At 37.4% G+C, this 22139-nt stretch overlaps 1 protein-coding gene and 1 long non-coding RNA gene across 2 annotated transcripts in view; one reads left to right on the top strand and one right to left on the bottom strand.

Annotated features, from left to right (window-relative positions):
• The window catches only part of LOC112823293 (uncharacterized), a 122855-nt gene that overhangs the window by 20573 nt on the left and 80143 nt on the right, over nt 1–22139 (bottom strand). The window contains exon 2 of the long non-coding RNA XR_003207985.2: nt 746–2539. This is a non-coding gene — a long non-coding RNA (uncharacterized lncRNA). The remainder of the gene's footprint in view (nt 1–745; nt 2540–22139) is intronic.
• UBR5 (ubiquitin protein ligase E3 component n-recognin 5) overlaps nt 1–22139 on the top strand; it is a 132954-nt gene that overhangs the window by 75264 nt on the left and 35551 nt on the right. Inside the window, 17 exon segments of the mRNA XM_025870932.2 lie at nt 765–877; nt 2230–2373; nt 2470–2581; nt 2825–2979; nt 3230–3427; nt 7670–7880; nt 8860–8986; nt 12992–13143; nt 13573–13668; nt 14009–14132; nt 17642–17739; nt 18561–18709; nt 19225–19316; nt 20425–20571; nt 20668–20786; nt 20865–20991; nt 21081–21210. Coding sequence (XP_025726717.1) covers nt 765–877; nt 2230–2373; nt 2470–2581; nt 2825–2979; nt 3230–3427; nt 7670–7880; nt 8860–8986; nt 12992–13143; nt 13573–13668; nt 14009–14132; nt 17642–17739; nt 18561–18709; nt 19225–19316; nt 20425–20571; nt 20668–20786; nt 20865–20991; nt 21081–21210 — 2294 coding nt within the window.

Raw genomic sequence — 22139 nt, 5'->3', positions numbered from 1 at the left:
CTCATACACCATTTTTAATATCTTTTCGTATAAATTGTATTTCTACCAGTTTCATTTGTGTGTGTGTGTGTGTGTGTGTGTGCAGCTTTATTTAAGTGAAAAAAATGGTATTTACAGTGTTGTTATTTCTTTTGTTTTTGAGAGTTACAGTGTTTTATAATTTGTAAAATGCTTCACAGTAATAGTGGGAAATAACTGCCACTAATTAGACTATCTGCCCACCTTTTTTGAGACTGTTTTTATTGTAAATTGGTTATGGCTCGGTCACAGTTTTTGCTCAGAATTTGTAGAATTTAGGAACCTAGACTCACTATTGCACCTTGGATTTAAAGAGTTTTTTGAAAGGTCCTCAAAATAAATTTATTTTATAATATATTTACTTTGTACCTGAGGAAACCGAAAGTTAGACTTTCAATAGTTAATGTGATAGTTTTAAGAATAGCCTAACATCTTTTATTTTAAACCTTGGTCAGATAACTCTAATTTTAAGGGTTCAAAATAAGTTTTTTATTTCTTCTCTGTGGTGTTTGCAGTAGTGTTAGTCTCGGTAGGCATTTACAGATATGGTTATTTTTCACTATGAAGTCATTTGAAGTGGAAATTGGTTATAAAACATCATAAAGCAGTAGTTCACAGAATTGTTATTTAGATATCTCAGTTATGTATCCCTTTACAGATGATTTTTTTTTCATATATTTAGATGAAATCTATAAAGTCTCTTTTACATTTTCTTTTTGGTACTTACCATTTTGTTGTTGTCTAAGAACGACGACGGTCCACCCCTGCCCCGAAAGAGGAGGAAAAGGTGAACGAAGAGCAGTGGTCTCTTCGGGAGGTCGTTTTTGTGGAAGATGTTAAGAATGTTCCCGTTGGCAAGGTTTGTTTAAGATGTCTAAGAATGATTTACTACAAGAATTAGAACACTATTGGTTGTCCAAGAATTTATGGTTGGTGAGTGAGCGTTCAGCCCTTTCTCAGAGCCGCTCCGTCTGTCACTTTCGGTGAGCCCTTAGCCTGCTGCAGATAGCTTCTCCATCATCTCTGTCCCTGAAGATGAACAGATGACTGGGGGCCCCTTCAGCATTTATGGTGATAGATTGCTTTCTTTAAAGAAAGGTGTTAATTTTGGAATAATTTTAGATTTGCTGAAAAGTTGCAAAGAGATTATATATGTATTTTTTGAGATTATATTACTCCATTCTTTGGAACTATTAGACAGTTCTGAAGGAGGGATCATCTTCCATAACATTTAAAAATCTTTATTGTCTTCAAGTCCCCTTCTAGTTTCTTTTCCCTGCTTTGTGGAGAGGGTCTCGCTTTCTTAGAAAACAAGTGGGTAGAGCCCATCAGCTGGAATGCCATTAATTTCACCTTTCCCTCCACACGTACTGAAAAACAAAATGGCTCTCTAGCTGCAGAGTATCTGCAAAGTAAAGGTTTTTCTGACCGCTCATTTGTTTCTGAAATTGATGGTCTTTCATTTGTACTTACGGGGAAGAGTAGGTATGCCATCCCTTGTAGTTTACAAAGGCCTTTTCCACACGCTATTCCATTTGATTCTCAAAGTAGAACTGTAGGTTCTGGGCAGGCGTTTCCTCTAAGATGATCACACTGGCTCACAGTCAGAAGCAGCAAGTAGCAGAGGTAGGACTCAGTATTCTGGTCTCAAGTCCGGTGCTTATCTTTCTGTATATTGCTGACTCTACCTGTGTTGTCCAAAACGGTAGCCACTAACTGTATATGTGACCAGTTTATTTATTAAAATTAAATAACATAAAAAAGCTCTTTAGTCACATTAGCTCCATTTCAGGTGCTCAGTAGCCACTTCTGGCTATTATACCTACCATATTAGGCTGTGCACATATAGAACATTACCGTCATCACGAAAGTTCTTTCACACAGCAGGACTCTGAACTAATATAGAGGAAGGATGGGAGAATTTCAAGGGTTATACTTCATGTTTTCAGCCAATTGCTAAACATCTACTGACAGTAAGCACTGTCAGTTCTCTAGTAAGCCTCAAATATAGACATCAACAACAAAGCTTTGGTGAGTCTGTTTAGGTTAATTTTTTTTCCCAAGTTCAGGTTAATTTTATAACTTGGTGATTATTAAAGAAATAAAAGAAATTAAATGCTTTCAATGTTAAGTTAGTTCAATGGATATAATTTGGATATTAATTTCATACAAGTTGGTGTTAATATCCAGCATATTTGCCTATACTTCTAGGTGCTAAAAGTGGATGGTGCCTATGTTGCTGTAAAATTTCCAGGAACGTCCAGTAATACAAACTGTCAGAGCAGCTCTGGTTCAGATGCTGACCCTTCTTCTCTCCTGCAGGATTGTAGGTTACTTAGAATTGATGAACTTCAGGTAGGTGTAGAGGGATCACTCAGCAGGTAAATGTGGGGACTGACTACTTGAGTGTATTACGGAGTTTGAGAGCAAGTTTCCTTTTCTGTCATGTAGGTTGTCAAAACTGGTGGAACACCAAAAGTTCCTGACTGTTTCCAAAGGACTCCTAAAAAGCTTTGTATACCTGAAAAAACAGAAATATTAGCAGTGAATGTGGATTCCAAAGGTAAAGATTTTGTAACTTTTTCAACTGGCATACTTTATATCCTATTAAAACTTGTGTAGTAAATGGGTATAGGATAAAGTGGTTTGAGGTGTTTGGCAGTTTTTGTCCCTTGAATGTAATGTTATAGAATAAAATGAATCTACATTTCAAATGTGACCAGAGGTGTTAAAATTTGGTAGTAGGCACTAATTAGAGATTACTAAAGAAGTATAACATTTTTTCTTACATTTATGTTTTCTGAAGGTGTGCATGCTGTTTTGAAGACTGGAAATTGGGTACGGTACTGTATCTTTGATCTTGCTACAGGAAAAGCAGAACAGGAGAATAATTTCCCTACGAGCAGCATTGCTTTCCTTGGTCAAAATGAGAGAAATGTAGCCATTTTCACTGCTGGACAGGTATAGAGCTTATTTTTGCTTTTAAAATTTGGTAGGACAACATTGACATTTTTTGTAAAGCCTAGGGCTGGGCTCTAATTTGCTTATTATTAAACTATTGAAGAATTTAGAATATCAAGCACAGTTAATACTGCGTTTCTTATTTGGTCAATATAAACTAATATGATTTGAAAATAAATATACCTCTTGTAAAAGGCAAAGATGCATTTTTGATTGGGAGCCAAATTTTATTATTTTCCTTCTTTTGTAGGAGTCTCCTATTATTCTTCGAGATGGAAATGGTACTATCTACCCAATGGCCAAAGATTGCATGGGAGGAATAAGGGATCCTGATTGGCTTGATCTTCCACCTATTAGTAGTCTTGGAATGGGTGTACATTCTTTAATAAATCTTCCTGCCAATTCAACAATCAAAAAGAAAGCTGCTATTATCATCATGGCTGTAGAGGTAACTTGACTTTTGAAACTATGTGGCATTTTAATCACAGGATACTGCTAGAATCTAGGGAAAACAGTCTTGAATAGATTATTTGTTAACCCTCTATATAGGTGGTAGTAGTCTATGAGGACAAGAGAGATGAGTGAACCAAAGATGACAGTGTAAGTGTTTAAGGCATGCACAGTGTTGTAGGAGCATGGGGGGCGGGTGCATATAAATCAAACTGTGACTGGAGAGAAGCCTTCTCTGAGGAGGTGATGCCTGAATACAGCTTTGAATTGTCAGACAGGAGTCTCCTAGACTGAAGGGGGGAGGTGTTATCCCTAGCACCAAGAACAGCCTTTATGAATCTCAGTGTGTTGGGAGACTGTGTACATTCTGTTGATACAACCAGAAGATAGGGCGCATATGGGTCAGTAAGTAACAAGTGCAAAGTCTGGAGAAAGGCACTAGGGTGCCTTGTGTGTTAACCTAAGGGGTGTGAGCTTCCCCTGATAGCTAGGAGGAGAAGGATTTTAAACTGGCTGTAGGGACCAGATAAAAAGGCTCACGAAGTTGTCCAGGTTAGAAACAAAATAAGCTTGAACTCTTGGAAATGAGGAAGAGGGGATGGATTCAAAGAGATCTTCAGGAAGTAGAAGCTCTAAAGCTTGGTGCTGGTCATCAGCAGTAAATGGCAGGAAGGAATTACAAAGCTCCTGATTTTGGTGTGGTTGGTGGGGAGAGGAAAAAATAGGAGGAGGAACAAAGGGGATGACGGAAGAGGCTGAGTTTAGTTTTGGACGTGTTACAGATGAGGTGTGTGTTAGATGAAAATGCCTCCCTCTCCTCCCGCACCTCTCCGCGGTGTCCCTCCGCAGCTGTCTGGAGGTTGGGGCTGGGCGCTGGCCGGCAGAACACTCCCTGTTAGCTGAAGAGAGTTCACCGACGGACATAGGTCGGGACAGGTCGTCTTTCTTTCCTGAATTCCAAAATGCCATCCAAAGCATCTTGGTCGGGTAGGAAAGCTAATAGAGCTGCAGTTTACAAATCAAAACCAGAACTTATTGGAGCGATTTGAGCAGAGTTTGACCTGATTTGACTTGAATTTTCAAAGGATCGGAAGTCGGGAGGCCTGTGAAGGGGGGCTGTTCAAATGGTCCAGGTGGGAGGGGATGGTGGCTTGGCCCAGGAGGTGGAGTTGTGAGGGAGAAGGGATTTGATTCTAGGTATACTAGGTATGGCTGATGGTAGAGCCAACAGGATTTGCTTATGGCTCAATATAGGTGTCAAATAGAGGAAGCAAGAGGGCCAAAGGTTTTGGAGGAATGAAGTTGGCATTTATAGAGATGGAGACCAGGGCTGGAGCAGGTTTGGGAGGGGGGGCAGACAGCAGGAGTTTGGTTTTAGACATGCAGAGTTTGAGGTGCCTATCAGATATCCAAGAGGAGGTGGTGAATGGCAAGTTAGATCTGTTAAGTCTGAGGACCTGGAGCAAGATGGAGAATTAGACTCAGGAGCTGGCAGTACATCTGTGATATGAGAGGAATTACACCAAATGAGATTATCGAGGTCATGGAGAAGAAAAGAGGCCTAAGGACCGAGCCATGAGATTAGTATCAGCATTTAAATGTCCAGGGAGATAAAAAGGAACCGCATAAGAGACTGAGAAGGAGCAGCATCCACAGGGGTTGGAGGAAAACTAGAATGAGTGTTGTGTTGGAAGCCAGGTGACGAGTGTGTGTCAAGCAGGATGCAGCGATCAACCACGTCCAGTGATGCTGTAGGCCAGGCAAGGCGAGTACTGAACATGATGGGATTTGGCTCCATCTGGGTCATTCTTGACAGCAGGGATGAAAGCCTGATTAGAGTAGGCCAAGGAGAAAATAGACAACTCTTGTGAGGAGATTTTCTATAAAGAATGGAAATAGAACTTGGTATGGGGCTTACCCTCCATTAGGTTGGAGGTGAAAGCAAACTTGTTAGAATTGCATCTAAAATAGTCTGAATCCAGGTACTCCTGAGAGCTACCTGTAAGCTTGTTTAGAGACGTGGTATTCATATTCTTGGTTTAATTTTGATTGTAACCTGTTAGACTAGAGGTTCCAAACTGGTAGGGGTGTGGTTAAGGAGGTGGCTGTGGCCTGAACTTGACCCCTAGAAATAACCTTCGTGTCATTTTAAAATTCTTGATTGGCTGCCAACATTAAAAAATCACTGGATTTTTCTTTAAAATCCAGATTTTCAGTTGTTCTTAAAAAATGGGAAGATCTGGAAACATTGGGCCATCAAAAAGCCATTAGCGTGCCCCCGTTAGAGGCTGTATGTGGTCTCTCCAACTTATTGCAGATCCCCATACTTAACTGCTCTGAATGTTGCCCTTTATTTATGATACAGTTTGTGTTATCTCTTTACCCCCAGCCTCCTCCATTCATTTGTATTACTTCGGATACTTATGCCGGTATTTGATTCTGTGACCCCTGCACTCTGTCAGCATCTCAGGGGTAAAGATAAAATGTGTCATCATCCCATGGGTAGGGATAAAGTGTACCATCATTTATCTTTGTACCTCAGTGAGCTGGGCTTGGTGCACAGTAGACCTGCAAGAAACGTTTCACTGAATTCACTCTGCCCTTTGCTATAAATAACGAATACAACATATAGTGATGCCAAGTAAACTCTTGCTTATAACACAATAAGTGTGGTATTGATAACTCTCAAGAGTGAGAGCCCGTGTAGAGCAGGTTGGAGATGAGAGTTCCCTGTAGCTGCTTCCAGCCAGCTGACTGGCTGATTGCTTGAAAACCTTTTATGTCACAGAGTATGCAGCAGAATATCTTGACTTTACTTTCAATAGTAATGTGCTTTTTATTCTTTGGAGAGCCTTTGACATATTCTCTCAACATACTAATGTCATTGGACTTTGGAAAGTTTAATCTTACGTGTTTTACCTCGTACGCTTGAACTGGAGCTTAAAATGTAAGGGCTCACCTCAGTGTCTTAGTGCCACAGTCAAAATGGCCTGTCTCACATGTGGCAGGTACTGAAGATGGTTTTTTAACTGTATTTTTTTGTCCTTCCTCCACTGCCAACCCTCACTTTTACCTTTCCTCCTCTCCATACGATTGGGGGGAAGGAATAGGTTATTTAAGTAGTTTGGGGGAGAGGTGGTAATTTGTTCAAATACATCTTTCTTCTTCCCTTTGTATTCCACATACTCTTTTCCCAGTTCTTAATTCTAGTTAAAATGAACAAATTTACTTGTTTTCCAAAACTAATGCATTATATTTAGTCCATAAAAATCCCTTAACTACAGTTTTACATTCTGAAAGAACTACATTTGAACTCCTTGATTTATTCATGCTGTGTATTTGTTCAAGTTGCTATAGATTACACTGGCTTATAAACAACAGAAATTTCTTAGAGTTCTGGAGGCTGGAAGCCCAAGATCGAGGTGTGGGCAGATGTGGTGTCTGGTGAGGGCCCACTACTGTTGCATAGAGAGCCATGTATTCTCATGTGGTGGGACGGGAGAAGTCTTATCTCTTTTCTGAAAGGTCTCACCTCCAAATCCCATTACACTGGAGATTAGCTTTCAACATACGAATTTTGGGGGCCATAGATCTTCAGTCTCTTGCAGGCTGTTTCTCAGGTAGTTAATGAAATGTTCTGTAAATTATTAATATTACCATGTCTTTGACAGTGAAGTACATTAGTTGTCACCTCTGAGGGATTGCATCTGTCATGATTTCTGGGGGAGTTGAAGGTTTTGGTTTTCATGTACCACATGTGTTATAACTTTCATGACCATAAGAGGGTATGAGTAAGCCTATATAAACTATATAGAATGTATACCCTTTGCTTAATTGATTAACAATACTAATAGGATTCTAATTCAATAGTTACATAAGATCTAATATAAACCAGGAGTTGGCAAACTGAACTGTAGGCCAGATCCAGTCACTGTCATTCATTTGTGTATTGTATATGGTGGCTTTCCTGCCACAGCCAGAGTTGAGTTAGTTGCAAAAGCTGAAAATACTTACTGGTTCTTTACAGAAAATCTATCCACCCTTTTCTGTTCCTGTCAGTTGTATACTGTGCTTAAAGGGTACCCTTAATTTTAACTCCTTTGACAGGCTACCTTGTCTCTACTTACTTTCAGAACTGATTATATTATTGTGTGAAATTATAAAATGAGGAATTTTTGACACATGTAATATGCTATTCCCAAATTCATCGAAGTTTTTTCCCTAATTTGTCTGAGCACAGAAACAAACCTTAATGCAGCACATTCTACGCTGTGACTATGAGGCCTGTCGACAATATCTCATGAATCTTGAGCAAGCGGTTGTTTTAGAGCAGAATCTACAGATGCTACAGACATTCATCAGCCACAGATGTGATGGAAACCGAAATATTTTGCATGCTTGTGTATCAGTTTGTTTTCCAACCAGCAATAAGGAAACTAAAGAAGAAGAGGGTGAGAATAAGAACTATAACAAGGTCTTTAAAAGGAATTTTAGGCAGTTTTGAAAATATAGCAGCTATTAAAGGAAAGAAAAGGAAATCACTATGAAGAATTTGTGTGTACTTTTTCTTTGTTTTGTAAAACTTAGGAGTTTCAACATTCTTAGAAGGTAAAGATGTCTGTCCTCTTGTTAGGATGAGTATGTAACATAAGCAGATACCTTTTTATCGGTGTGTTGTCTTGAGTTATATTATCTGATACATATGAACCATATGTCTAATACTTAATGAGATTTACTGATTTTATAATAGCAGATGACTTTTATTACCATGAGAATTATTAAGCTAGTTAAGGCAAGTTATACTGAAGCAACTTTTATCCCAATTTTCAGAATGTAGAGGGAAAAACAACCTAGTGAGTTATGAGATGTTTTTGGAAAAAATGCTTTTTTGCCCTAAAGGTTTTAATTGGTTAAATGAAGGGGAAATCTGCAAGCCTAAAGTGCAGTTGTGTGGTTCATAATGTTTTTCCTGATTCTAAATTCCGCCGATGATACTCTGGTAGCTACATTTTTGAGTAGTAGTGGTTTTGCAGGTTTTTCTTTCTTTCTTTCTTTCTTTCTTTCTTTCTTTCTTTCTTTCTTTTTTGGTACGCAAGTTTCTAACCTTTATTTCCTTGTTGTTAAAGGAGGATGAGTAGTATATAAGCCACGACTGAGGAACTGAATTGTGGGTCTTTTTCTTTCTTGGTAGTGAAAGCTAGATTTCAGTCTGCTTATGAATAATTTTATTTTTTAAACTTTAGGGGTTGAAAAGTAAGGCAGAATAAGGAAATAATTCACATATTAAAGGTCATAGTTAAATCTAAGTGTCTTATTTCTCCAAGGAGGAAAAAATTAAGCTATTCATTATCTCTAGTATGTAAATTAAAGTACTAAAATACATAGCAGTTAGTATTTAAATTGATCCTAATTTCTTCTCTTATGTTTCAGAAGCAGAGCGCTCTGAAAGAAATACATTTGCAGAAAGGCTTTCTGCTGTTGAGGCCATAGCAAATGCAATATCTGTTGTTTCAAGTAATGGCCCAGGTAATCGGGCTGGATCTTCAAGTAGTCGAAGGTAATGTGATTTTTACCAGGAAAGTTTAATTGGCGGAAACAGAATCCAAGTACAGAAAAATGTATCTCTTACCTATCATATGCATGAATTGTTGGGTCCTTTTGCTTTGTTTTTGTTCCTTCCAATATCACCCTGGGCAAAAGATCTGATAATATCTAATTAGATTTTAAGTGTAAGACAGAAGGATCTAGGAGCTTCAAAAATTTGAGATAATTTAGATAAGTAGTTCAACCTTGGTTCTTTGAATGTGTTTTAAGTTTATCATTCTTATTTCCTAGGAAGTTATTTTCTTTAATTGGAGAACAAGTAATAACAATAATCGAAAGAACTTCAATCTTTTATTTTCAGATTACTTATTTAGGTCAATTTCTCAGATGTATTAATGATATGGGAAGAAATGAAAGGCTGGTGTGTATTGTAAATGCTGCTATTTTAAATTTTCAGGCTCTCTGGGTTGTGGGATGGACAAACCTTAATAACACATAAAAAATTACTAGGTGTCTGAGTAGATGAAGAATACAAAGAATTCAGGATATAGTTGTTTTGTTTTTTGTTTTTTGTTTTCCTGAAGGAAATATTAGACACGAGAGCCAGAGTTCTTGGACACTTGACAGAGCATTGACGGAAGCGCACTGCTCACTGCTAATGTGATAGCTTGTAAAGTCTGCTTAAAATGAAGACTCTCTTTGCCTATTTTCTGTTCCATATCCAGCTTTCCCTTTAAAAAATGATGCTCCTAAAATTGATAGCTTCCCAGGTTCAAAAATGTCCTGAAGTGAGATTTATCAGTAACTATTTATGGGTGACCAAATTATAATTTAAAAAACAGTACAAAGACCTTATGTAGACTATACAAAACGGAAATTACCACCAGCTATTTGTTTAGGACTACACTAGGCAGACAAAGCGTTTGGTCTAAAATGGAATACAACTTAAATTCTTCATGAAGAAATTAGTTTCTGAATTATTTCAGGTATTTCATTTCCTCAGGGAAAATACGGGTGCAGATCAAGTTGGACTCTGATATGGTTGGTCCAATGCCAGTGCTGCCATCTTTTTTTCATGTAAGGATTATTTTGAAGGCAAAGACTAAAAGGAGCTTCAAGAGTGGGTGATGTGTTGCTCACAGAAATAATTTGCAGAGTAAGCTCCTTTGAGGCATTTGCCGAAGATTTCACTGCAGTGCTCTTAACCAGTTCAAACTCAGGGCTGCCGGTTGAACAGATGAAAGCACAGGAGTCTTATTATCCACGCCGGGCAGTAGGAAGTCCACAGACTCTGCTTCATTGAAGTGAAACCCTCCTCTAGCCTACAATGGATTTTCTAGGCGATGCCCCTTGATGAGTATGCAGGCTGGGATTCATGAGCTGTAAGCTCAAAACTGATGCAATTTCAATATTGAATGGAGTACTGTTAAATGTCTTCAGATGGTGATTTGACTCAGAAGTTTTGTTATGTGACTCATAGTTCCTGAGTACAAAGGGCAGATTTAGTGGAAAGCTTGATTGATGCATCTGATTGCAGGTGTATGTACTCTAGAGATTGTTAATCTGGAAGACACATGACCTTCGCTTTTTTGTCACAGTGGTATGTTTGAACATGACTGGATTCTAAGGCTTCTGTAGCATGGATATAACGTGCTTACAAAGAGGAAATTACATCATCCTTGAATTCTTCCATATTGTCAGAAAATACGATGACTCCAGGCAAGCCTATACGAAGAAATGTCAAAACTCTGAATCTTAGCAGCCAAGGTGGTATCTCCTCAGTATTGTCCTCAGCCACTGAGGATACAGGTGAATCTTCATGAATTGTGTACAACATCTTGAAGAATAATTTTCTTTTTTTTTGTTTTTGTTTTTTGTTTTTAAAGAATCTATATGAGGAGCTGGGCATTGTACTTAAAAATGTTCCCAACACCTAATGAAGAAAAGTGGTTAAGGACAATTTTTTAAAATGACAAAGGAATGACCCCCTCATTTAATATTGAATTGACTACATCACAGCAACAGAGTTGGGAGTTTGCAAGTTCAAGATGAGACTATGGTCTCAATTTATCTTCATTTTATTCTTAGTCTCCTCTAAGCTAGAGGTTGGAAAATAGCCCACATACGTTTTCTTTGGCCTGTGCACTGTTAAAATTTTTTTTCTTTAAAATTTGAATGCCTTTAGATAAGCATGTATGCCTCTAGTTTGCCATTACTCCCTACTTCTTAGACCCGACTGCCCTTTCCTCAGTTGATACTGCCTTCTGGGCCCAGTAGGCATTGAGTTTGTGACCCTGATGTAAGCATTCTTCTTAATAGGCCCCGAACATGCATTTATTTTCAGGTTATTTGCAGTGCCTCCCACTAAACTGCTGACTCTCTCTCTCTCTCTCTCTCTCTCTCTCTCTCTCTCTCTCTCTCTCTCTGTCTCTCTGTTTTGAGTGAGATACACTAGGATACCAAGTGTCTGTGTTGAGCTTAATTAAGATTATTTAGGAACATCACAGTGTGAACAGTCACCCTGGTGTGTGCTGTTACCTGGTAAGGAGCCTGCCTTTCTCTCTGGGTGAGGTCTTCGGACAGAGAAGTGACCTCGACTGAAAGAATCCCTGTGCCCTGCTCCCCTCCATACTCTAAAAACTCTTAAACTCAGATTTCTAAATTTGGAGAGGGAAGACATCGATACCATTAAAAAAAATTAACTGTAGGTAATTTTTGATAGTGAATACTGTAATAACTAATATATTATTTGAGACATTAAAATTTACTTTGCAGAATCTTCCAAAGAATGTTTCTGTTCCTAGAGGTACATCATCATACATAAGCTTTATAAAATAGATGTGTTCCTGAAAGTAGCCTCTAAAAGAAATTTTTGTAAAAGCTTTTAAAAGAATTCCTTATAAGTGGAAAGCGTATCGATAAGGAAAACCACATTTACCCTCGGATTATACAACAATTATAATTAGAAGATTCAAACATTAATAAAAATCTTTCTAAATTACTTATTTGTAGATATATAATGCTCACCTGGTAAGGTGGTAGGTCTTTCACATCAGAGAAATGTCATGTCTTTGGGACTAAATCTGCATGGGAGAATGAAGTCCCTTATGTGGTACCTGGCCCTTATAATTGAATTTTTAGTCTTTATTCATATAGAGACTCTAAAATTGTGGCTGGTGGAAGGGATTTGCCTTATGTGCTCTCTCTTAATTGCTGTTAGTTTGTAACGTTAATTTTGTAGGTTTTGTAAGCTTTTGTTCAGAGGTATAGATTTTATACAGGGGGTCACCAGTTCCCCTAACAAGGCCTGTGTTTATGATTATTTCCTTTTCTTTTTAGTGATGTGCACACCTGTGCAGTATTTTTTTTTTTCTTGTGTAGCAGGAGAAAAAAAAATCACGCCCAGACATTAATCTAACAACACATTTTACAAGCTCCAGTTTCTTTAATTTCCTTGGGATGCAAGTTGTACTGTTAAAAAAAAATTTTTTTTTTGATATTAAAAAAATAAATCTAAATTGGTCTTTGTTTTAAAATTACTCATTGTGTGGACATTACTTCAATTGCTTTTGAGATCACAGCAAAGGGATTTTATTTAGTGAGTTAACAATATTGGTTTTGTGCTAATCAGTATGTTTGCTGATGTCTATTATTAAACTTAATTCTTACTGATTATAAACAGGGGACAGATTTATTTTGTCTTAATGTTCAGCTGTTCATTTACCTTAACTGTATGAAAGATTATTTTCTAATCTTTACTGCAAGTTTTGTTCCCTGTGCTTAAGTTTGTGTGGGAGCTTAATATAGTGGTTTTAGTGCTGAACTGGGTGCCCCCAGTTTCATTTCTATCCCTCACTGACTTTACTCTGTGATTCCAGAATTGGCATTTGTACTTCACTTCCCTTGCCTGGAGTATTTGCTTATAGAACAAACTTTGATCTCTGATGAGAAGTTCTGTACACCTTTTCATCACATTTAGCCATGGTAGTGAGCTCTAATTTTGTCCATGTTCTTCTAGTTTGAGATTACGGGAAATGATGAGACGTTCGTTGAGAGCGGCTGGTTTGGGTAGACATGAAGCTGGGGCTTCATCCAGTGACCACCAGGATCCAGTTTCACCCCCCATAGCCCCCCCTAGTTGGGTTCCTGACCCTCCTGCGATGGACCCTGGTAAGATCTGTTATTTTATTTAGTGTTTAACAAAAAAAACAAGGTCCTAAAAGAAAGGAAATTGAACATTTTAATGGGTTATTTAGAAATCTGAAGTATTTAAAAGTAGCATAAGGAGCAAACTAACTAATTTAGTTGTAGAGATTTGGTTTAGGGGGGTATATAACTTAAAAATTAAAAGTCTAGAAGCTCTTTCATTGACATAGATATTTCCATACTGGCAAGAAGCTAATTATTAATACACCACAAGAAATCAGTAATTGGTCTAGTGGATTCCTTCTCTTATAGTTTGGGAAACAAATTTCCACTTAAATCTCTGTCCAGTTTGATGTTTGGCTTGCAGAGAAAAGCCTTAAGGCCAGTTAAGAGAACATGTTAGGGATATGTTGCCTGTAATGATGTACATCCTGCTGTTCTGTTTACTGAAAGATGGTGACATTGATTTTATCCTGGCCCCTGCTGTGGGATCTCTTACCACAGCCGCGACTGGCACTGGTCAAGGACCAAGCACCTCCACCATTCCAGGTGAGAATCTGTACTATTTTATCTGCCTAGGCATTTGGGTTTCTACAGATCCACACTTCTCTCAAGGAGACTTCCTTGCCTTGAAAAACATCTAATTCTCTGAATTAGATCTTCCATTATGTCAGTGAGATTGTGATATGTATGAACATATATTTCCTCAATTGGGAGTTGTAAAATGTGTTAATGTGTTTAAATTCTCTATAATGAAGTTATTAATTTATTACTGATAGTAGAATATTTTTTCGGTGCTTATTTAATAGATACTTGGTATGTTACTCCAGAATATTCTTTTACTCTGTCTTGTTTACTCTTGTCACCAAATGGATCTGCTTAATTACAGGTCCTTCCACAGAGCCATCTGTAGTAGAATCCAAGGATCGAAAGGCCAATGCTCATTTTATATTAAAATTGTTATGCGACAGTGTTGTATTGCAGCCCTATTTACGAGAACTCCTCTCTGCCAAGTAAGAAGTTTAATATACTTTTGATACAAAGATTTAGCTTAGCTCCTTTTACTATTTTAAGTTGATCTTGCAATGTATGGACAACAGTTACCTAATGTGAATTTAAAATAATTGATCAGGATCTAGCATTGTATTCCCTCTGTAATTAACCAAGCTCTCTTCAATGAAAGGCCTTTCTTAGTATAATTCAATGTACACTAAATGAATACAAACCAATTTTATGGAGCTTGATTAGGAGAGATATATATATATGTTTAAAAGATCACAGTATAGTTATTCTCAAATGTGAATTCATAAATTCTATCACTGTCACCTGGAGAACTTTAAAAATGACACAGATTCATCCCCAAGCTTTGCACTAGAAGTATGACTGAGTAGGTCTCGGGGGGGGGGCCTGGAATCTGTATTCTAAAACTCTGTGGATGATTCTGATGGTTTCTTTGGACATCTTTTTTGGCTTGCAAAATAATAATGAGATTATGCAGAGTTTTTGGTAAGTGTTGTGTGGCACATGCTCATTAGCCATTGACAGATTATAGCTCTGCTTTCAGCCTGATTGTTTATGTTCCTTTACAAACTCATAATAATAAGCATTTTTATAAAAGTTAGCTCTTACCTGTGTCAAACTCTACTTGTATTAACTCTTCTACTTCTAGCAATAGCAGCGTGGAGTAGGTAATATTAGTTCCATTTTCTATTTGAAGTAATGGTCTCAGAGGTTAATTAACCTGCCCAGGGTCACGAAGCTAGTGTGTGGCACTGCTGGAATTCCCGCTGTAGTCTGTCTCTTGATTCCAGAACTGAGACTCACAGCCACCACTCTTATGCTACCTCTTCCTATTTAAGAACAGGAAGGTGTTTTGAGTTTTTTATTATTGAGGGCAAGGGAATTTTTGTTTTAAGGCTTATTGGCCTTAGGCCATAATGACCCAATGTATGAACTTTTGATTACTTTAATGAAGGCTGCCCCACTAGTAAAATAAGTCACTGAATTGGAAATAAATTATTACTCCAGAAGCAGCTTACTAATTTATTAGTGGTTTGAGGCATAGATAAAAATGATATATATACAAATACAGTTTTTTCTCTTTTTATTTTCTCACCAGTTTTAGTTTCTATTTATGGTGTTTTTAAGGATATTATTTTGTATCATTTCCTGTCATTTGGTGTTATCTAAAAATTTATTGTATCTTTTCTTTCTTTCCTTCCTTCCTTCCTTTTATTCTTTCCTTTTCTTTCTTTTTCTTTCTTTCTCTTTTCTTCTCTTTGTTTTGTTTTGTTTTGTTTTCTTTTATTAGAGGGACAGCTAGGTGGCTTAGTCGGTTAAGTGTCTGCCTTCAGCTCAGGTCATGATCCCAGGGTCCTGGGATCAAGCCCCGCATCGGGCTCCCTGCTCAGCGGGGAGTCTGCTTCTCCCTCTCCCTCTGCCTACCACCCTTCGTGTATTCTCTCTCTCTCTCTCTGACAAATAAATACACTGTCTTAAAAGTTTTTTTTAATTAGAGTGAGTGTGCACGAATTGGGGGGGGGCGCAGAGGGAGAGGTAAAGGGGCAGGCAGGGTCCCCCGCACTGAGCACGGAGCCCTACACGGGGCTTGATCCCAGAACTCCGAGATCATGACCTGAGCCGAAGTCAGATGCTTAACCCACTGAGCCACCCAGGCCCCCCCCCTTGCTCTTTTTAACCCATTTTGCATTTCTACAGTGCCTTTCTAGTTCGCCAGTCCTTTTTAGTGCCCTCAACAGCAGTTGCTCTCCCCCAGCCCTTTATCTGAGAAAATACATAAACTATCTGGGAAAACAGTCAATATGCCATTCTATTAATAAGCTTGTATTATTGATGACAGCTTTGAAACAAATTAGAGGAAAGGCAAAGTTCTTTTTCGTTTTAGGTGGTAAGTGTAGGAATTCTCACATTGGTCCTTTGTTTCCTTTTTATATTTCTAATATAGGAAAATTAATTGATTATTTCCACTTTAAGGATCCCCCCCCCACCTCCCTCCAGTCCCAGGTTTGGGTGGTTGGATTTTGCTTTCATAATGTAAGCTAAAGAAAGTAAATTTTGGTAAAATTATCCTGGTTAGTAAAGATGCAGAGGATTTCATTCTCAACCAGCTCATTTTTATCTGAGCAGAGAGGTATACCGTATGAAGCTTGGGGAATAGGTAGGGAGAAGAGTGAGCAACAACATAGAAATGGAGAGGTATAAATACTTGAGGAAACCGTGATGCACCTGATTAAAAGCGGAAGGTATAAGAGGAGAGCAGTAGCCAGTGAATGTGAAAAACTAGGTTAAAGCCACCACTTTGTTCTCTATTCTTTGGTCTTGAACCCTCACAATAATGGCTTTGGTTAGACTAATACTATCAAAGTGGGTTTATAAGAATAATAATGTGATGGTTGCATAAAAAACGATTAAATAGGCAAGAGTAGAGACGAGTTGAGGCTTTGGTTTTCACGTCCACCTGTCGCCTTGAGTATGTGTGTTACAATAAACCGAGCTGGAAAATGGAAAAGAAGGATTAGGTGCAAGAGCAAAAAATTGATTTAGAAGGGAAGACTTCATGAAGAATCCAAATTTTTTATCTTAGTTCCTAGAAACAGTGATGCTGTTGGCTGATGTAAGTCAGGTAGAGAGCAGGTTTGGGGAGAAAGGGGATTTTAGTTGTTAGACATGTTGACTGTGAGGTATCACCGGGAAATCCTACGTAGACTTACCAAGTAAGCAAGTGCAGGTGTTGGTAACTGTGTTAGCGTCATAGAAGGGGTACTTGCTTTGGTGGATCAGAGAGGGAAGCACAGGTGGTTGAGGACTAAATTTTGGGAAATGTGGGATCCAGGAGGGAATAGAAATTCAGGGAAGAATATTGAAAGTACATTTTTAAGAGAAAATACATAATAATAACAAGTAACATTTATTGAATACATTTTATTTGCTAAGCATTGTGTTAAAAGCTTTTAAGTAATAAGTGATTTAATCCTCATCATAGTTGTATGAGATAGAGGCTATTACTATCCCCACATCTAGAAAATATTAGTTTGACTCTAGAGCCCTTGATGACCTATTCTTTAGTGTCACTAAGGCCAAGAAAGGAGAGCATGGTTGAGAGAGACAAGGATTCTTAGGTGGCCTTCTTTCTTAAATGAGATAGTAGGAAACTAGAAAATACCACCAGTGATTTTCTTTGACTGGTAGGACATTATTATTTAATACAGCAGAACTACTTTTTTGTTTCATCATGAACATCCATTTCTTTTATCAAGGAGGAAAATAATTTTTTTTTCAAGATTTTATTTATTTGAGAGAGAGTGATTGAGAGAGAGAACACAAGCAGGGGGAGCAGCAGAGGGAGAGGGAGAAGCAGGCTCCCCGCTGAGCAGGGAGCCCGATGTGGGGCTCAATCCCAGGACCCTGGGATCATGACCTTAGCCGAAGGCAGATGCTTAACCAATTGAGCCACCTAGGCGCCCCTGATTAATATTTTTATGCATAATTTTTCTCATTTTAGGGATGCAAGAGGGATGACCCCATTTATGTCAGCTGTAAGTGGCCGAGCTTATCCTGCTGCAATTACCATCTTAGAAACAGCCCAGAAAATTGCAAAAGGTAATTTATTTCAGGTCCTAAAAGAGTTGCTTATTTTTTAATTTGAATAGATTCTCTTCTACATATATAATATTATTCAAACCTTATTTCTGTGTCTTGAAATGATATAATTGAGTAGAAACTATCAATTTATTCTTTTGTGCATGTGTGTGTGTAAAATTCATGTTTGCATTTTTTCCAAGTATTGTGTCTTCTAGCTTTCCACCAAAAAAGCTGGTATAATTTTTTAAATTAAAAAAAAAAATTGCATAGTGGATAATGTAGTGACTAATATTTTGAAAATAAAGATGGATTACTGATAGAACCTGTCAGTGGTTAATTGGTGGTAGTGATAAAATTTTATAGAAATAATAGGCCACGTGCCTTACTGTTCTTCCTTCTGACTTGTAATTCCTGCTTAATAGAATGCAGTAAGGAATATCATTTCCTGCTGTCCAGCCTTTAAAAAACTAAACATGGTTAAAATCAATCAATCAATCAGTCAGTGAAAGACTAACCTAGTTTAAAATATTGGCTATAAAGTTTTTGTGATTATAATTTGCTAAATAGAGCTAATACTTTAATAACAGAGCTATGTATTCAGCTGATATGTGGTGTATTATTGTCATGTGGTTATATAATTACACTTTGCTTTTTCTTTGTACGGGAATTGACTGAATTTCTTGCACATTGACTTGTATATCAATTTTTAAAATTAATATATAGTAGTTTTTTATTTATACTGTGTAAATGTCAGAGCTTTTGCATTTGAGTAAAGTAGTAGATGGCTGTGATTAAGGCCTTTCGTGATACCTGAACTACTGTTCTCTTAATCTTTTTAGCTGAAGTATCCTCAAGTGAAAAAGAGGAAGATGTATTTATGGGAATGGTTTGCCCATCAGGTACCAACCCTGACGACTCACCCTTATATGTGTTATGTTGTAATGACACCTGCAGTTTTACGTGGACTGGAGCAGAGCACATTAACCAGGTAAGCTGTTTTTTACTGCCCTGTGTTTATGCTGTCTTCAGGTGTTCTTTTCCTTTTCTCCTTTCACCATCACTGCATTATAGTTCTTAGCCCTGGAGTTCTAACTCTAGTATTTCCTTTTATTCTAAGTTATAAAATTCTCTAAAGAAAATTAATTTTTATTTAATTCCTAAATAAGTGAGGCAAAGGAAGTGATCGTTAAATTAGGAGATACCTCAAAAATTAGAAATCTTTAGTATAACCTGATCCATGGCTCTTGATATAGACTTTATAACTATAATACCTTTTTGGGGGGATGATGAGTTATTTTTGCCCTACCGGTAATATTTGATGTCCACTTATAATATTATAAAATGCGTATTCACTGTACCCGTTTATTACTCTTTGTTTACAGAGCACATTAGTTTTGCTCTGTTTTCGTTGTGATTGACTTGTTTCAGAAAATACCAGAAATGATTATGATGATGAGATGTACATATATTCTTCTTTAAAAAAATAAATCCTTCAAATTTTAGGATATTTTTGAGTGTCGAACTTGTGGCTTGCTGGAGTCACTCTGTTGTTGTACAGAATGTGCAAGGGTTTGTCATAAAGGTCATGATTGCAAGTGAGTACAATTCTAGTTTTCTTTAATATTACAAATTGCTTAGACTCATACTGCTGTATTAAAATAATCTTTAACAATATAATGTTCTGTTTCTTAATTAAGGAAGCATGAGGTTTTGTCAAGTTGTTCTCTTTAAGCTACTTTATGTATTAAAATAGGGTTGTTGATTTAGAATGTACTTTGAAATGTTTTTCATTTGCTTTTGTCTGTATCCTCCAGCCAAAGTCTCAGGCCCCTGTAGTAGGGTTTGCTAGCAGGAGATCACTGCAGGTATTAAGTGAATCATGGTGTATGTTTATTTACTCCTTAAAGTGAATGTAATAACCTTTCATCCAGCAGTAGAGTTACCATGGCTAGTTTGTTAATTTTCACAGACTTAGGAAGCAGTGAAATTCTCCAGCATGAACATCTGCAGCGCCTGAGTCTCAGCAGGGACACCAGCTATAACTGTGCTACAGATGTGTAGATGTTATGGTTAACAGAGAATTGGTTTGTAAAAAAACCATCTTTTTTGCTTTGAAATAAATTATATAGGACAAGTAGAAAATGTTTATAGATATTGCATTGGTACTTATTTATGATTTTTATTAAAAGAACTTGGGCTAATATGTTTGTTTTCCTTATTTTAAACTGTTTATTGTGCTAAAAAGTGATAATCTGTTTATTCATTGATTGCTTACTAGGTGCTTTCACACACTAGATGCTCGGGTAGTGGTGGACAAGAGAGTCTTTGTCCTAACAGGGTCCTTTGAGAGGACACAAGCAAGAAACACCTGCCCCTAAGGGTTTTAGGGTTTATTAGATGCCCATAGAAGGACCACCTACACTGAATGGGGGCTATGGGGAATTAAGGAAGACATTCCAAAGGGGGTGACTATACCCAAGTCATTACAAGATCCCTCTTCTCATGAGAGTTGCTTTATCCACTTCATGCCACTAGGTAATCCTTCTAATTAAGTATGCTTTAAGAATTACACTTTGCACTTAAAAACTAACAAGGGTTCTGTCTGGTGTCACTAAGTTATACTTCTGTAATTTCAATAGAGATCTTTGTGTTTGTTTTTTTTTTAAATTTCAGTTTTTATACTTGTGTATGAATTCTTTCTAGACTCAAACGGACGTCACCAACAGCCTATTGTGATTGTTGGGAAAAATGTAAATGTAAAACTCTAATTGCTGGACAGAAATCTGCTCGTCTTGATCTCCTTTATCGCCTGCTCACTGCTACTAATCTGGTCACTCTGCCGAACAGCAGGCAAGTGGGATTTTTTTAGGACATAAATTGAAATAGCACAGCCCATCTAAGTAGCCCTCCACATCTCCCTGCTCACGACAATGTTCCATTTTGCAGGGGAGAGCACCTCTTACTGTTTTTAGTGCAGACAGTTGCAAGGCAGACGGTAGAGCACTGCCAGTACAGACCTCCTCGGATCAGGGAGGATCGTAACCGAAAAACAGCCAATCCTGAAGGTGGGTGAGTCTGACAATTAAGACGCATACGAAAAGCATTATATTTATTTCTTACTCACTGGTTCTCTTTCTTTTTAGATTCAGATATGCCTGATCATGATTTAGAGCCCCCAAGGTTTGCCCAGCTTGCATTGGAGCGTGTCCTACAGGATTGGAATGCTTTGAAATCTATGATTATGTTTGGGTCACAGGAGAATAAAGACCCGTATGTATTCATTAAAAATGTTTTAAATTTATGTATTTCCCGTGTTAATATAGGTGACTACAGTGCATTGTCTTTCCTTCCCCCTCAAGTCTCAGTGCCAGTAGTAGGATAGGCCATCTTTTGCCAGAAGAGCAAGTTTACCTCAATCAGCAAAGTGGCACCATTCGGCTGGACTGTTTCACTCATTGCCTTATAGTCAAGTGTACAGCAGATATTTTGGTAAGTTCTTTCGATGTTTATATACAAGTACATGAAAAGAATGTTTTCTGACTTAGTTTCCCATAATTTTATTGACCCAAACTCCTAAGTACTGATGAGCTTTAATTAAACAGTACACTAAGGGGCATGGAATTTTGGGGGTGATTTAAATGACTCCGTTAACAACAGAAACTTCTTTCATTCTAAACAAAAATTCAGAAATGTGGTAAAAAGACAGTAGTATACAAATGTATGGAACAGTGTTCAAAATTAATAGTAATGCAGTGCAAATTTTTTTTAAGTACTCCTTTTTGCTGTGAAATGAGAAAGGAATATAAACCATAAAACCTAGTGCTGGTGAGGTTATGGTAAAAAGAACAACTTCAGACACTGATGGGGTGGCATTGCATTTGGTATTCTTTTAGAAAACAACTTGTCAGTAATATCACGAGCCATAAAAATATCAGTGCCCTCAGAACTTACCATAAATAAATTTTGATATGAGAAAGAAAAAATCATGTCACAGAATAATAAATTAAAAGATGAAATACTTGATGGATCCACTAGTAGTGGATTATTGAATCAAGTTACAACCCAGCCACTTGTTGAAATGTAATGTAGCCATTTAGAAATAAAGGTTATTTTAAGTAACACTAAAAAAAAAAACCCCAAATAACGTGGAATTGGATGTTCTCTGTAATTAATATGTATATGATAGACCATGCATAGAAATGAGACGAGAAAGTAACGAGAGGGATGGGATTTTGAATTTATTAATATGAATATTTGAATCTACTTTGCTTTTTCAGTATGTACCCTATAGTGAGTTAAATATATTCTTTCTTTGATTTTATTTTTCTTCTAAATATTGATATACATAGAACTATAAGACTAAAAAGGGAAATCAGACATTTGAGACCCAGTGTAGGTCAAAGACATGGTAAGCATGT

This window comes from Callorhinus ursinus, unplaced genomic scaffold (genome assembly GCF_003265705.2).
Source record: "Callorhinus ursinus isolate GAN/ISIS: 27379988/994484 unplaced genomic scaffold, GSC_fseal_2.0 scaffold5, whole genome shotgun sequence".
Taxonomy (NCBI): Eukaryota; Metazoa; Chordata; class Mammalia; order Carnivora; family Otariidae; genus Callorhinus; species Callorhinus ursinus.
The sequence above is the reverse complement of the archived record's forward strand: the minus strand, read 5'-3'. Positions and strand labels throughout refer to the sequence as shown.